General features: G+C 42.8%; 1 protein-coding gene across 4 annotated transcripts in view; it reads right to left on the reverse strand.

Annotated features, from left to right (window-relative positions):
• The window catches only part of CLTCL1 (clathrin heavy chain like 1), a 107,741-nt gene extending 99,172 nt beyond the window's left edge, over window positions 1-8,569 (reverse strand). For 3 of the 4 annotated variants that reach the window (XM_033954422.1, XM_033954421.1, XM_033954420.1), the window contains exon 1: window positions 8,314-8,569. In XM_033954422.1, coding sequence (XP_033810313.1) covers window positions 8,314-8,355 — 42 coding nt within the window. In that variant the 5' untranslated portion in view covers window positions 8,356-8,569. Of the gene's footprint in view, window positions 1-7,577; window positions 7,614-8,313 lie in introns of those variants that run through there. The other variant, XM_033954425.1, reaches the window with a different exon arrangement.
• Between the last annotated feature and the right edge of the window lie 9,030 nt (window positions 8,570-17,599).

Below are 17,599 nucleotides of genomic sequence, written 5' to 3' on the forward strand. Positions count from 1 at the left end.
TGTAAGTTTGAGATTGGTCATTAAATTCCAGGGCACAAAGGCGGGTTACAGAAAAGAATGGTCTTTGCTGCTCGTCGCAGTTCAGCTGAAAAGTATGGTCTTCACTGCTTTTCGAAAAGTCATCAATGAGATCTTTTCTGATTAGGCAACTGGTTCCAGACTGTATGAGCGTTTCCAGGCTGTTTCCATCTGGAGGGATTTTCCATGGGGGAAGCAGTCGTCTTTCAGCGGATGAGTGAAAGGGGCAATTGGGGCTGTAGTGGTGTAGTTTGGAAGCTATGTATGTAGGGGTTATGTTGTGGAATCTTTTGTGAGCTATTATTAGAGCTTTGAAGATGCAGCATTTCCCGATAGGCAGCCAATATTCTGCTTGGAGAGCTAGGGTCACGGTAGTTGAGGCCGTATAGGAGTCAGATTGCTGCATTTTAGACCCGCTGGAGTTGTTTGTGTTCCTTTGTGGTGATGCAGTTGAAGAGAGTTGCAATAATCTAGTCTAGAAAGTACATAGGTGTGGATGAGCTGGGTTAAGTCGGGTTTGGAAAGGTAAGGCTTAATTCTTCGGAATGGTCTTAGGTAATAGAATGAGGTGGAGACTACTTGTGAAATGTGGGCTGAGAGGGATAAGTGGCCATCCAGGCTGTGTGTCTGGTCCTTTGCTGTTAGGGAGGTTGATTCCCAGGTTAATAGCTGATCACATCCAAGTAAATGACAGAAGGTTAATTAAAACTGGGGGGGGGGGAATCCTCCAACTTTATTGAGTTCAAAATTCATTTGAAACTAATTTGGAAGTTAATTTTCATGGTGGTAGATCAAGGGCACTTTTGGCCGGAAAAAGTAGATCACGACCTGTTCGAAGTTGAAGTACACTTAACTATATAGACACACTTAAATTCGCTGAGCGCAATTCTCAATTGTGTGTCTATGTTTAATAGAATCGCGCTCAGGGTGTGCTGCTGGACGTCTAAACGAGGCTTAACTTTTAGATGTCCTTTACAGAATTTGCTCCTCAGAGCCTAGTTTGCTGTTGTAAAAACAGCTCCACAAAAAACACAATCTGTGAGAAAGAAAAGATGGAAAGCTTCTAAAGGATGCAAGTTATGTGGAAACCAATAACTTAATGCTAACTTAGAGTACCTCAGTGAGCCAATTTCTAATCACAGAGGAATATCTGAGCCTGCTCCAAGAGAAGTCAGAAGGTTAAAACATTCCCATACCCATCCTGCACTGCCAGCTTTAGCTTCATCAAGCACCAGACTTCTGCTGCCCCATAGCAATTACAGTACAACTTACTATAAGATTCACTCCTGCAACCCCCCCACCACACACACACACACATAACAGAATCTTACATCTAACTACTCTGCTTGGTGCTGCTCTACAAACATTATCTCTTTCACTAAAATAATCTCTGTATACTGCTATCACCATTAGCTCTGTCCATGCACTTTACTGTTTTGTACTATTTACACATACTAAATATCAATCAGAAAGACCAACTACTCTATCCTGTGCGCATTGAGACTGATATATCCAAGCTACCAGCCACACAGCATGACTGGTTGTAGGATATCATTCAATATCCAAGATCAAATTTCTTCTCTTGTTCCTTTCAACTAAATCCTCTAGGGCAGTGTTCTTCAACCTTTTGACACCTATGGACTGGTGGAAATAAAATAATTGTTTTGTGGACCGGCACCGGTCTAAGTCATGGGCCAGACCCCCACCCCATCTCCGCCCCGCCCCCATAATAGTACTAATTGTAACACAATTTTTTCCCATTCATTTTTCATATATACACACACAATATAAATCATATTAACAACACATAATGGTTAACCACAAAACTGAACTACACAAAGCACACTGTATACTTCTCAATATTCATTCCTACCAGAACACAGATAACCCCATGCAAATATGGGACCAAAAACTAAAAGTACTAATATATACAAACAAACCCTAAGATGCAAGACTCTGCATGCAGTACAACCCCAGATGAAAAGAAACAAATGCATTTCTTCCTGAACAGACAGCAGATGTAAATCAAGCACTAAATTAAAAAATAAAATCATTCCCCCTACAGTTGTTGTCTCCCACCCTCCATGCTGTGCCTTGCCTTCTGACCTGCCCCCCGGTGTTATCTTCGGGCCGGCTCCCTCTTCCTCAGTGCTGCAGTGCGCAAAGCCGTGGGCAGCGGCTCCTCGCGCCTCATCTGGAAGCCTTCCCTCTGACGTTGCGACAGAGAGAAGGTTTCCTGTTCAGGTGCAGGATGCGCATAGGAGCTTCTACCCACGGCTTTGTGCACTGCAGCACTGGGGAAGAGGGAGCCGGCCCAAAGACAACGCTGCATCGATCGTACCATGGACCAGCAGCTGAAGAGAACTGTCTGGGGTTGTGGACTGGCAGGAAATTTCTGTGGACCGGCACCGGTCCACGGACCGGTGGATGAAGAACACTGCTCTAGGGCAGATGGTTAAACAGGAAGAAGGAGAGTTGGATTTAGATCAGGGGTGCTCACACTTTCTTGGCTTGCAAGCTACTTTTAAAATGACCAAGTCAAAATGATCTACCAACAATAAAATTTTTAAAAACACAAAGCACACTGTACACAGAGAAAATGTTAAATTATCATTTATATTTGGGAAGGTTTTCAAAGAGGTCAAGGCTTTAAAAAATATGTAAAAATATGTAAAAATGTCACCTCAATAACAACTATAAAAAAAAAAGACAAAATGTACCCCCTTCCCTTTTACTAAACCGAGATAGCGGTTTTTAGCACAGGGAGCTACACTGATCGAGGCAGACAGCGTGCCAGACTTTAAGAATAAATGGGATACCCATGTGGGATCCCTACGAGGTTCAAGATAAGGAAATTGGGTCATTAGGGCATAGACAGGGGGTGGGTAAGCAGAGTGGGCAGACTTGATGGTCTGTAGCCCTTTTCTGCCGTCATCTTCTATGTTTCTATGAATGCCCTGCGCTGCTCCATACACTCATAGGCTCCCTGCGCTAAAACTGCTATCGCTGTTTAGTAAAAAGGGGGCCATAGTGCAAAATATAGACAGCAGATATAAATTCGGACATATTTTGATCACTAAATTTAAAATAAAATCATTTTTCCTACCTTTGCTGTCTGATGATTTCAAGTTTTATTGAATTTTCATAATGGCATTTAAATACACCAGATAGCCAAATCCCGACCCCAAAACATAAAGTCATACCGGTACTCTTCAATCTATGGCAATACTATCCAACCCAAAATTTCCCCCTCCCCCCCAAAGCCACTGCTGCCGATTTCTCCCTGCTTCCCCATCGCCAGGCCAAGTGCATACAAGCACTGGGCCCACAGCCTTCCCCCTCCTCCCCCCTCCGATGTCAATTCTGATATCAGAGAGAAAGTTCCTCTTCGATGTCAGAATTGAGGTCAGGGTGGGAAGGCTGTGGGCCTGGTGCTTGTTATAGCGGGGAAGCAGGGAGAACAGAACACAAAGCCAACGCAAGGGCTCCGCGATCGACTCGCGTTGCCTTTGCGATCTATTGGTCGATCGCGATTGACCTTTTGGACACCCCTGGTTTAGATTATCTTGCTACAATGCTCTAAGTCTGAAAATACTGTCTCTCTCTGCAATTTCAGTAGTCCCGTGATTTTGGGAGGAAACATCCAGAACTGTAAGCACATGGCTAATGATCTTTGCTATGGGAAACTCCTGAATGGTGTAGAACAGGGTTTTTCAACCGGCAGTATGCGGGCCGGCTGCTGCTGCAACTCCAAAAGGGCCAGGCACGTGCAGCGATTGCACACCACCATCAGTTCTGATATCAGAGAGAAGGTCTGGGCCAGCCAGCAGAAATGGTGAAAGAAGGAAGAAGGAGAAATATCCAGTCTTGCTTGGCTGAACTCAGACTGAAAGTGAGTAGACGGACTTCTTGTTTAACATGAAAGGCTGAACAATCTTCAGTAGAAAGGAAGTTACCATGCATAGGACAATTCCTGCCTCTGTTATCCTGAGGTATGGTTCTCTGCATGAGATTGCATGCGACTCCGAGACCTCTCTCTCTGAGACTATTGCCACCAGAAACACTGTCTTCACTATGAGATCCAGAAGGGATGCCTCTTGAAGGGGCTCGTAAGAAAGATTACAAAGTCCCTTCGGGACAATGTTCAGATTCCATGTTGGAAATGACTGGCATAATGGAGGTTGCAATCTGAGTGCTCCCTTAAAAAATCTGGTCACATCTGGATGAAAAGCTTGGAAGCATGAGAGGCATGCCACTTCCAGGCCTCTCTCTAATACAGCCTGTAGGAATGCAAGAATCACCAGGATTGGAGCCTTAAGACTCCATATTATATTTGGAACATCAGAGCTGAAAAGTCTTCCAGGCCTTAGCATAGGCTGCAACAGTAGAGGCTTTTTAGCTTGGAGGAGAGTAAAAATTACTACCTCCAAATATCCTCTGTGTACTAATGCCGAGTGGCCAATAGCCATGCTATAAGACCAAAGAAATCTGGGCTCTCCACGTGACTTGGACTCCGACTGAATAGTCCCATTTGAACCAGTAGTTGATGCTATACTAGATCCACATATCACGGCTGATGAGGCCAATCTGGGGCTACTAGGATCACAAGCCCCAGGTGAGTCACGATTCTGCGAATGACCCGGCCCATCATGAGCCATGGTGGAAACATATAAAGCAGCCTCTCTTCTGACCAGGACTGAACTAACGCATCCAATCCTGCACTTCTTGGTTAGTCTCGTCGACTGTAGAAGCGACTTGCCTTTGTGTTCTTGGCTGAAGCCATCAAATCCACTGCTGGACTTCCCAGCGTCACACAATAATGTCAAATGCTCTTTGAGATAGGGCCATTCATCCGAGTCTAGAGTATGTAGGCTGAACAAGTCAGCCTGCACGTTTTCCACTGCTGCATAGGCTATGGAGAGCACCTGAAGTGAGCTTCCGCCCACACAAACAACATCTGAGCCTCCAAACGCAATGGAGCACTCCTGGTGCCTCCTTGTCTGTTCACATAAGCTACCACTGTGACATTGTCCGAGAACACTGACCACCTCGTATTCTAGAGCTTTTTCCAATAACTTTAATGCTAGTCAAATTGCTCACAGTTCCAGGTAATTTATGAACCATTTTCTCTGATGAAGAGACCATAGCCCTGTATTGGATGACCATCGCAATGAGCCCCCAGCCTGAGAGGCTGGCATTGGTTGCTAGAATCTCCCAGGAAGAGATTTGGAGAGAACACCCTTTGATAAGGAGTTAATTGGAACCATACACTGTAAACCATTCTGATGGGTCCCGAAATGTGCTGTTATAAGAACCCAACAAACAAAAAAACATTTATTTTCTTTTTTTATAATTCTTTATTCATTTTTTCATCTTACATCTAGTGTATAAATAATAAAACATTTGAAATTGAATACATCACTTTAATTTCTTTCTATTATAACATTCAATACATAAAGTTTACTCCCTTCCCTCCCACCCATCCCTTAACTGGTATTATGGATGATTTTGGGGGAACACTTACTGCCATCTCTCTCATACCTGGACCCTTCAGTAGATACAGTCAATCCAACCTGTAAACCAATGCCTAATTTTTTTTTCTGGGAGGTAATAGTGGTGGGGGAGGAGGATGTTCCTCTCATAGTAGAGATTATGGGCCTCTTTTACAAAGCTGCAGTAGCTATACTGTCGCGGTAAATACACCAAAGCTCATAGGAATTGAATGGGCTTCAGTGCATTTATCATGGCTTTGTAAAAGAGGCCCTATTTCTTCCACTAAAATAATTCTCTCTTCTAAATCCTGGGTCTAGCTTATGAGAAAGGGAAAGGGTGAAGCAGGAGCTTGAGCTTATGATCTCAACAGTGACAATCATTTTTCCTTAAAATTAAGAGAGAAGCTAAAAAGATCTATTTAATTCAACTTGATCAATGTAGGCAGAACTCAAAACATTCAAATATAAAATTTTTAAATGTATCTCTCATATCTATAGGTCTGTTTGCAGGTCCAGCACCACCTATAGACCTCAAGATGCAGTTCATGCACGTCAATATGAGATAATATAATTGTGCACAGACAAGCAGAGAGCAACAAGAGATAATGCTGAAAACTTACTATGTATATAGGAGGATAAATCTCCATAAGTCACATTATAGAATACTAGCATAAATCTGCAGTAACATCTCTAATTTTAGGCAGCAGAAAGTTACTCCAGCTCGATGTCTAGTGCAAACAGAGAATGACAGTGACAGAATGTGTTACCGTCCCCGCGAATAATCACTGGAAACCATCCCCATGTCATTCTTTAAGGAAAGAGAGAAGAATCAGAGAATGAATGGGCACAACCACTGACTCAAGCCTTGCACTGAAGAATGCTGGAGTAGGACTGAGAATGAGATAGACACTAAAGAATAAAACAGGATGGTTTCCCACAGTTATCCGGGGGAACAGTGACAAATTCTGTCACCATGTCATTCTCTAGTGCAAATGCTTGTGCCTAGCCCCGGTCACTTAGATGTGTAGCCTCAAGTATTCTATAATATATGGATTAGGCACACCCCTGACCTGCCCATGCTCCTCTCAGATCCACACCCCCTTACAGTTGCTCACTATGGATATTGCATACTCAACTTCTAGAATCTCAATGGCTGTAATGCATCTAGTTGCTAATTAGTGCCAGTTAGCATCATTTAAAATTAACAGCTAATTATTGTATTACATAAGAACATAAGATTCACCGCTGCTGGGTCAGACCAGTGGACCATCGTGCCCAGCAGTCCTCTCACGTGGCGGCCCTTAGGTCAAAGACCAGTGCCCTATTTGAGTCTAGCCTTACCTGCGTGTGTACCTAGAACTGTTCTATAATGTACACACACAGTTTTAAGCTTAGTGTGCATAGTTGCAAGCTTATAGCATTATGGGGTACTGTTTCTTTCAAACTACACTTTCCTCCACACAAAGACCATAGGGTATTAGAAATTATTTTCCTTTACAGATCACAAGAGCTTTCAAGACATAGTTCTAAGCCTAGTCAGAACCAAAGTTTTTATTAATGTTTGGGCATAACCTTCTAATAATCTAAAGGCAATCATATACAGATATCTTTACCACCCGTCAACCAAATAGCAAAGATTCCTTGGCTTTCAGCAAAAGATGTGATCCTTGGAAGCATTGTTTTTTTAGCTATAAGATCTCCTTTCATGAGGAAGCATGTCTGCATACTTCCAGAGCCATCCTACTAGATTATTTAAATACTGTACACCCAAATACTACAAACTCAGTCTGGATCTACTGCATTTCCTGTTACAGAGAGCATGACTTAACTAGTTCACTTTCCTTTCCACCATTTACTTAGCCCTCTTTCTAAAGGGTTCCACAGTATCAAAAACAATTTAATCATAAATTTATAATGTATGTGACTATTGGGCAGACTGAATCAATCTGTGTCTTCTGAGAGAGTATTCTGTGCTTTAATTTTGTATAAACATAGTAACATAAGGTCTACATTAGCAGCTGGACAAGAAACTACATTAACAGAGTTCAGGCACTTTGCAGTCCTTACTTCATTTTTCAGCAGCTGCATAAAGCCCTGTCTTCTAAATTTTCTTATCTTCCATGGTAACAATGTTACCAAAAAGGTTACACCACCTACACTCATGACATGACAAATTAGTAGAATTACTGGAGAACATAATAAACCCAAGACTGAGAAAGCTAAAACTTAATTAGATAGTATATACGCTGAAAGATGTCCTTGGTGCAAACAAACAACAAAAAAAGATACATTCTAAAAGATACTTGTAACACATAGGAGGCAAAAGATTAATGGCAATGCCAGAACATTAGTTTAACAGTGCAAAGTTCTGTAGGGGCTCAATTTATAAAAAGGACACTGGGGCTCATCCGGTTTCTGAGCAGTCTGTATTATTATCTTCCAAAACATAGTGTCATTACAACAAAAAAAGGAATCCCACCCAAATTCCAAAAACCATTTATTTGGCACAGCACAAATTAACGCGCTTCTTCAAACACTGCCAAGATGTTAACTGAAGAATAGCAAATTTAAGCATTAATAATGGGGGAAAACCTACAAATCTAGGCGTGCAATAATGTACAGAGTATCAAAAGATCTCTTCCTCGTCTTTGTACGGAAGAGAATAGGGAGAATCCGCCACTTCCTGCCCTCCCTTTATTGAGTACTATACTTCCCCTCTTAATCCCAATGGTCGGAGAGTATGCCAGGGAATACCTCTAGAGAGAAACAACATATCAAACCCTTCACTCCCCCTCCATTGTACCTGGAAGTGCTCCTGAAAGCGGATAGGGAGGATCTGAGCCATGGCGGAAAGCGGGAAAGAAGACGTGACCGGAGCCGGCAATAGCAGCTAACCCGGTCTCAATCCACTCTCCCAAATGAGAGGAGTTGCGCAAGCGTACAGCCTCTCCGCATTCCGCTAACTGCGCAGGCGCACTAGCGCCCTAAACGCAGCAAACAGAGCCGTCTGCGCAGGCGGACTACCAGCTCGTGTTCTACTACTAGATGAACCGACTGCGCAGGCACGTCAGCACCTTGCACTCTATCTAACAAGCCGGCCGCGCAGGCGCAGTCTCTATTTTCATACATTCCCCCTTCCGTCCCCACGCCTAAGGGAATGAGTTGCGCATGCGCACTAGGGTTCGGGTTGAATAGTGATATACGGAGGGCGGCAGTTATAAATAAATTTAAGGAGATTTGGGGGCCATTGATAAATTATTATAATGAATAGATATCATTTTTCCATTATAAGTTCAATGCAATGAGGGGATGGGTTGGGGGGGTTTCTGAATTTTATTAAATGTTTAGATCAATAGAAAATAATTTTTATAAAATATATCTGATTACATATATTATAGTAAGGGTGGAAAGGAAGGGTTAAAACTTTATGTTTTAATGTTAAATATGATAGAAATTCAAGTGATGTAATTAATTTCAATGTTAATTATTGTTACACTTGATGTAAGATGTAAAAATTAATAAAGATTTTATATGAATAAAAGTTTTCCTCGTCTTCCTTATCAGTCCAGAGCCAATAGCAGATGGGAGGCTGAGCCAATCAAATTTGAACTCTACCCTATTTAGGGATTTTTTATTTTAATAAAGCTGCAGTAAATGCACAGATACAGAAGTCCATTTCAAAGGTGTTAATGAAGGCTTTGTAAAAGGAGCCAGCGGTAGGGGAAGTGCACAAATAGAAAAATGCTAAAGACCCAACTGTATGTGGAGGCTTTTCTCTGAAATTTTGTTAGTAGATATATTTAATAAGAAACTTGAACTGTGATCATTTCACTATACTTAGTGAAGATTGACAACATATTTCCTCCAGTTTTTGACGCTACCTTTAGTGAATTAAGCTATTAACCCTACTCCCAGCCAGCTGATTAACCGTTCCCCTTAACTGTATTCATGACATCCTGTTAGTTTGTCTTGCCTGTTTAGATTGTAAGCTCTTTCAAGCAGGGACTGTTTTCTTACTCTGTGACTGTACAGCGCTGCATGCGTCTGGTAGCGCTATAGAAATAATTAATAGTAATTTAAAGTAGTTTGCATTTGTACTGTCTGAATGTCTCATTTGTTAACCGCAGTCTAGAAATTAAAAAAAATAAATAAATTGCTCTGGGCCTCTAAGCCTTCCTAAAGAAGATACAACTCTTAATGGACTGGGGTCCCTGTGTATTTAACACTAGCTCCATAAACACTACCGATAGATGATCTGGTCTGTTCTACTCCTTGCTACCTTAGAGAACTAGCAAAGGAGCTGGGAAACATCTTTGGAATATAGGACACTAATTGGAAAAAATGCTGCTCTGAAGAGCCTGGGTTGGCTTTTCTTTCCCTCTGCATCTCAGCATCAAAAATAGCTGTTTCCTCTCCCCCTCCTTATAGAATTTTATATATAATATATATAACCTAGTAAAGACAGGAAGGTATGTAAGGAGTTTAGCCTGTAAAATTTTCCTTGTAGTGCTGAGGGGATTTGTCTAGGAGTAGCTTCGAAAATTATTAACTGACTGGAGCCAGGAGGAGTTATTTAGTGTTGGGGATTATTGTTAACACCAGTGTCTTCAGTTCAGCAGGTTAATTTTTGTTAGCTGTTCAGCAAAATTGTTTTCTTGATGGTGGTTACTTCTGCATACTCATTTTTAGAGCAGGTTAAAAGTAATAACATTAACTCAGATGAAAATGGGTTTCACGCTGAGGACTCAACTTCCACAACAGCCTGAGAGGAGGCTCATTCAGATTTGGGGTATCACAGTCTGCAAACTCAAGTCAGCCAAGGGGCTTTAGGGAGCATGGTTTTGGAAGTTGGATCCCCAGAAGACCTTTTTTCATAGTAACATAGTAAATGATGGCAGATAAAGACCTGAATGGTCCATCCAGTCTGCCCAACCTTACCCTCTCTTTAAATTACTGATTTAATTTAAATTTTCCTTCTTCTTAGCTCAGCTATTTCTGGGCCAGAACCCAAAACTCTTCCCGGTACTGTACTTAGGTTCCATTTACTGAAGTCTCCGTCAAAGCTCACTTCATTCCATCTAAACCACCACAGCCGTCAAAGACCTCCCCAGCCCACCCTCAACCAAATGATCATATATGGACACAGACCGTGCAAGTCTGCCCAGTATTGGTCTTAGTTCTTCAATATATACCATTATTTTCTGATTCAAGATCCTCTGTATTCATCCCAGCTTTTTGAACTCTGTCACTATTTTCCTCTCCACTACCTCCCTCAGGAGCGCATTCCAGGCATCCACCACTCTCTCCATAAAGAAGAATTTCCTTACATTACTCTTGAATCTACCACCCCTCAACCTCAAATTATGCCCTTTGGTTTTTACCATTTTCCTTTCTCTAGAAAATATTTTGTTCTATGTTAATACCTTTCAAGTATTTGAACGTCTGAATCATATCTCCTCTGTCCCTCCTTTCCTGTAGGGCAGAGGTGTCAAACTCAATCACATTAAGGGGCCAAAATCTAAAACACAGGCTAAGTCGCGCCCCCATAATAGTACTAATTGTAATACCATTTTTTCTATTCATTTTTCATATATTACATTACATTACATTACAGATTTCTATTCCGCTTGTGCCTTGCGGTTCTAAGCGGATTACAATTTAAGAGACTGGACAAATTCAAGAATATTACAGTACATAGAATCAGGAATGTATCAAGTTACAATTGTTAGTCTGGATGTTTCCAGGAGAAATTTGGAGCACGTAGTAGATAAATCATAGGTTGATGAAGTGAGTTGTACAATGTTTAGGTATATTTATGGAGGGGTGTTCGTGTGTGTAATTTCTAGTGCTATGTTGAGGTTAAGATGAAGGAAAGTGTTTTTTGAAGAGATGAGTTTTGATTTCTTTTCGGAATTCTTTTATGTCTATTGATTTGATCAGTAGATTGGAAATGGTAGTGTCAATTCTTGCTGCCTGAGTGGCTAAAAGGCTGTCGTATAGTTTCTTACGTCGTGTACCTTTGAGAGGAGGGTAAGTGAATAGGTTTTGAGTTCTCCTTAGTCTGTGTGAGCGATTACGGTGTAGTCTTTTGTTTAGGTAGCTGGGTGCCGTACCGTGTGTTACTTTGTATAGTAGACAGTAGAATTTGAACTGGGATCTTGCTTTTATTGGTAGCCAGTGTGAGTCAAGGTAAGCATTTGTGATGTGGTTCAAGGTAAGCACAATATAATCTTAACAACACATAATGGTTAACCACAAAATTAAACTACACAAAGCACACTGTATACTTCTCAACATTCATTCCTACCAGAACACAAATATGGGACTACAAACTAAAAGTACTAATATATACAAACAAAACCCTAAGATTCAAGACTGCATGCAGTACAACCCCAGAGAAATAGAAAAAAAATGCATTTCTTCCTGAACAGTGCAAAATGTAGACAGCAGATATAAATTCTCAAAATTGACACAATTCAATCACTAAATTGATAATAAAATAATTTCCCCTACCTTTGTTGTCTGGTGATTTTGTTTTTCCCAGTCTCTAGCTGCACTTCCTTCTGTCTGTGTATCCAGGGCCATCTTATTCATTTGCAGTTTTTCTTTCCTTCACTTTCTGCCATACATCCATCTTTCTAGTTATGCAATGTTTCTACTACTCAAAACATGGTATGAAAGCAGTGAAAGATTGATATTGCTCCTGTATGCTCAGAAGTGTAAGGCTTTATTGGGGGGTTTGTCCACCCACATCGCGGAACTTATTGTCCAGTCATAGCATAAGTTTCGCTTTTTCAATCAAAAGCTGTATTAATTCCAATATAGACTAATCCATGTTTCTAAAAAGGATTGCTTTAAACAACTTTTCTTAAATAGCTTTTTTTTTAACTGACCAACAGATAAGGCTAATGTCACTTATCTTAGATGGTGTGGGGATCCCAACGCAGTCCCATTTCGTAGTCTGCTTCAGGAGACCAGATTCTGGAGTTCCAAAGCACTTTGCTGGTAGATCATACTACCAGTAAAAACTGAGCATACGGGAGCAATATCAACCTTTAACTGCTTTCATACCACGTTTTTAGTAGGAGAAATGTTGCATAACTAGATTAATTGGTATACATCTGTATAGTGATTCTTATCTCCTTTACTTTAACTACATTAACATGTTCAGATATTGTTAAGTATACATCCATCTTTAGCATTAACTTTTAACATTCAACTTTCTTACATTTTTCTTCTCAAAATCTATCTACTTTTCCATGTCTTCCCTTCCCATCTATCATGTGTATCATTTCTTCCCTCTTTCTTCTCCCCTATTTCCATCTATCCATAAGCATTTCTTCCTATCTCTTCACTGTCACACCCATTACAGTGCACCATCTCCTCTCTCTGTCTTCCCTTCCCCTCCATTCCTGTGCACCATCTCATTCTTCTCCCATGATCAGACAACTCTGTCTTCCCCCTTCCCCCTCATATGGTCTGGCATCTTTTTCCTCTCCTTCCCATAGCCTAGAATCTCTCTCCTCTACCATGGTCTAGTATCTCTCTCTCCTTCCCTCCCTCTAATATCTCTCTCCTCTCCTCGGTCTGGCATCTCTTTCTCCCCTCCTTCCCTTCCATTCCGTGGTCTAGCATCTCTCTCTCTCCTTCCCATTCCAGTAGTCTGACATCTCTTTCTTCCCCATGCACCTCTACTTCACTCCTCTCCTACCACCATGTCCAATAATTATCTCGCCCTCCCTCTTTCTGCCCAATAATTCTCTTCTGCAGCGCTTGTAGACCGGTATAGTTCTTCACAGATGGGTTATATCTCACTGTGACCAGCAGGTGGAGACTGAGACCAAAACTTGGTTGTAGTATATTAGCTGAGGCTCCCTTTTGCCAACCCAGTCTTTCTCAGTCTCCAGCAGGCTGAGGTAGGAAAAATCTGGCTCCTCTGTAAGGCCTGTTGGAATTTGTTTTAGAACTCCTGGTTCCCCTTTTAGTGCCGGATGGAGCTTGGATAGGTCTTGTTTGAGGATCTGTCTGACCTTGGGGGTATCAAACCTGGTGGGTCTCGTGCTGGGTCCCTCCCCACCTTCTTCCACCTCCCCACATTTTTGTAGAGATACCTGTCGGCAGCCTGGCCCCCGTGGTTGGTAAGGCTTCCAGCTTTGAGAGCCGTAGAGTCTGTTTTGAAAGAAAATTAAAAAAATCCTGAGGCTGTGCCGGTCTAAAGGGCTCTTTCCCTTTAAAATTACTGTATTTTACTGTCTTTTTCTACTAACTGGCACTTTTATTCTAGCTAGGTCGTATCTGGAGCAATGAGCACTTTTGCAAGGTGAAAAGTGCTTATTGTAATCCAACTGCGAGGCACTCGCGGCTGGCCTGTTCAAGCAAGGCAGGCCGCTGCGAAGGGGAATCCTTGTCAGCATCGGGTGCTGGCGGCCAGAGATCCCCTTCGTGAGTGCCTTGCAACCGCAGCTTTTCGTGGGGAAGCCCAGGCTTTCCCCGCCGCCCACACGGAAGGTTCCCCAGCCACTGCCGGTCAGGCAGAAAGGATTCCCTTACTGCGCAGTGGCTTGGGACTCCCTTAACAGCTGATGCCGGTTTTTCCTACTTAGCAGCTGGGACAGTTTAGGCCTCTTAGCCACTGCAGGTCAATGGAACTTCTTTTTATTTTGGCAGTTCAGCTCCAGTTTTGGTGGGAAGCACTTCCATTTTGTTTAGCCTCAGGTGACCTCGCCCCTGTTTGGTGACACAGGCGGCAGGTTGTTTGCTGGGTCCCCTGCTGTGGCAGGGAGTCCCATGGGGCCGCTGAGGGTTCCCCCCCTAATTTCATGTTTGGCTTATTGCTGCAGCTGGAGGTCCTGCTTCCACCCTGGGGGGCCTGGGGGGGGGGGAGGGTTTGGCCCCATTCAGTGACAGTGCTATTTCCCTCTGCTCCTCTCGTGTTCCAGCGCCCATAAGTATTGTGGGATGCTATTGGTTTGGCAGGAGCAGTCTTTTGGTTCTCAGGACCTGGACCCTTTGGGGAGCTCTCCAGGATCCTCTGGGGGATTTGGTTTTCCCTCTAGCGGCGCTTGTGCTCTGTCTGCTAGCACTGATGCGTCCATGGGGCATATTTTTAGACGGGATGAGCTCTATGAGATGCTTTTGCCAGTCTCTTCTTGTGTTCTGGTCCAAGGACACTGTGTCAGAGCCCCCGCATACAGTGGACCCCTTGCTCAGGGGAATCCACTCTGGTTCTCGCTCTTTCCCTATGATTCAGGATATTTGGGATATTATGCTCGCATAGTGGCAGGTGCTGGAGACGCCTTTTTCACTTTATGCATTCAATGGCCCGCCTATTTCCCATCCCGGAAGGGGATCGGGATACTCTGAAGTTGCTGGTGGTGGACGCAGTGGTCTCGGCCATCTTGAAGTGGCATACCATGCCTGTGGAAGTTGGTTCTGCCTTGAGGGACCCTGAGGAATGTAAGTGGGAGTCTCTTCTTAAACAGTTTTGATGTGACAGCTCTGGTGGTCCAGGCAGCGATGTGTGGCAGTCTGGTTGCTCGTGCGTGTTTTCTGGGCCGAGCATGTCCTTGACCGTGAGTCTGTTTGGGACTTAATAGAGAAGGAAGTTGCCAAATTGTGATGGGTGCTTCTTATCTCTCAGATGCCATATATGACCTCTTGCAAGCTTCTGCCATGTCTATGGCTTTTGGAGTGGTTGCACGCCATACCTTGTGGCTTCGAGCATGATCGGTGGATGTGGCATCCCAAGTTAAGCTGATATAATTCCCCTTTAGCTTTGTGCACAGAAACTATTGTGGCAGTGAGGAGTTGGAACCAACCAGAATGTAAACACCCGGGGGCAGCAATGAGCAAAATGCCGCCTTCAAGCTGTCTTTCTTATTTGGTGAGGATCTGGACAGATTTTGATTTTTCTGCAGGTTCTAGTATTTTTCTAGGTCTAGGGAGATATAAAAACAGTGGCTATGGCTTAGCTGGTGAACTATGTGGACACTTTCACTGCAGGATTCCAGTTCTTTGCATTTTCCAACAGTTGTTACTATATGTATGTTGTTTTTATTCTCCTGTTTGGAGTGTTTTTACTGTTTACAGTTAGATTTGTGCTCGGTTCTGTTATTCGGCAGACTGTGTTGGCAAGAGGGAGCCTCAGCTAATATACTACAATCAAGTTTTGGTCTCAGTCGCCACCAGGTCACAGTGAGATACAATAGTATGACCATATGGCTCCAGAAAAAAGGGGACAGATTGAGACATCCGGGTTTTACTTCCATTGAAAGCAATGGAAGTAAGGAGAACAGATTGAGACATCTTGGTTGCTTTCAATGGAAGTAAAACCCGGATGTCTCAATCCATCCCCTTTTTTTTGGAGCCATATGGTCACACTAGATATAACCCATCTGTGAAGAACGATACCGGTCTACAGGCTAACAAGAAAGAAAATTAGCAGGTAAGAACATAATTTCTCCTTTCTTCATCTCCCCATGTGCACCATCTCTTTCCCTCTCTCAGGCACCCAATTCTCCCTATTCCCTCCCTCACCTCAGCATCTCTTTCCCTCACTCTCTGTATTCTTCCAATCTATGGCTCATGCTCCCCTCCCTCCTTCCCTTCATTCTATTTCCTAAGTTCATGCCCCTCCTTCTGGACTGCATGAAGGGTGCTGAAAGGGGTGGAGAGGAACAGATGCTGAAGGGAAATGGGGAAGAGAGAGGGGAGAAGATGCTGAAGGGAAATGGGGAAGAGAGGAACAGACACTGAAGGGAACTGGATGGAAGGAGAGAATAAAGAAAAAAAAAAAAGGCACAAGCTGGATTGGGGAGACAGATACCAGATCTGAGGGGAGGAAAGAGACACTAAAAACCACCTGGGGGAGGGAAGGAAAAATGGAAGGTAAAAAGACAGAGACTATGGGTGGAATGGAGGGAAGAAGATGGAAGGGAGAGGCACAGTAATAGAGCATATTGGGGGGGGGGAAGAGATGGAAGGGAGAGGCACAGTAACAGAGCATATGGAAGAGGCAGAGAGAAGGCAGATGGTGGATGGAAGGAATTGAATGAGAAGATGAGGAAAACAGAAACAAAAAAACAAAGGTAGAAAAAGTTTATATTTCTTTTCTTTTAGGACAAAGTAGTATATTAGTTGTGTTGATAAACATTTATAAACAAAGCCCTGCCAGATAAAGATCTCTTTCTCTAGTGTGGCAGCCAGAACTTTGATTTATAAAATGACAATTGTACAGAATATTATTTATTTTTATACTTAATAAGTTCAGTATAAAACTATTTGGGGCTTGGGTAGATGGGATCAGATGGTTGGCAGGGATGATCGCACGGGTCGGAGACGGGGACAAATGTTTTCCCCATGTCATTCTCTAGTAGAGAGTCCATTGAAGATTACTCTCACACTAGTCGGCATGTGGGAGCTACTTCAACAGAAATGTGCACGTTGAGGATTTAATTTTGTCAGATGAATTAAGGTTTCCTATAGCTGAATAAATGGACTTCTCGGCAGGTACAGTTTGGAAAATAATTTATGAAAAGTTGGGTATGTCCAAGGTTAGTGCAAGATGGGTTCCAAGAATTCTGATGCCATATCAAAAGGCTCCAGTGTTGTCATGAGAACTTGGAGATGCTCTGTGAAGACCAAGTGAATTTTTTTAATTGTTTGGTGACTGGAGGCAAGATTTGGGTCTAACACAGAAAAATCTGCAGGCAAAGTCATGGCAACTGTCTTCTGGAATGATGAAGGACTTTTGTATCTGGAATTCATGCCACACAAGACAACCATAACCAGGGAGAGTTACACCAACACAATGATCACTTTGCGGGAGTCAACCAAGGAGAAAAGATGAGGAAAACTCACAGCAGGTGTGCTGCTTCTTCATGACAATGTGCTGGTGCACATGTCACGACAATCACAGGCTGCCATCTGAGAATATGGGATCCACCCTAAAGTCCTTACCTGACTCCCTCATATTATTTCCTGTTCTGAGGTTTAGCCAGTGGTTTTCAAGTGATGAAGACATCAAGGAAGCTGTAATGTCCTAATTTGAAGGTCAAACAGAAGAATTCTTTTCAAAGGGGTTAAAGTCA

This window comes from Geotrypetes seraphini, chromosome 8 (assembly GCF_902459505.1).
Source record: "Geotrypetes seraphini chromosome 8, aGeoSer1.1, whole genome shotgun sequence".
In the NCBI taxonomy this organism is placed as follows: domain Eukaryota; kingdom Metazoa; phylum Chordata; class Amphibia; order Gymnophiona; family Dermophiidae; genus Geotrypetes; species Geotrypetes seraphini.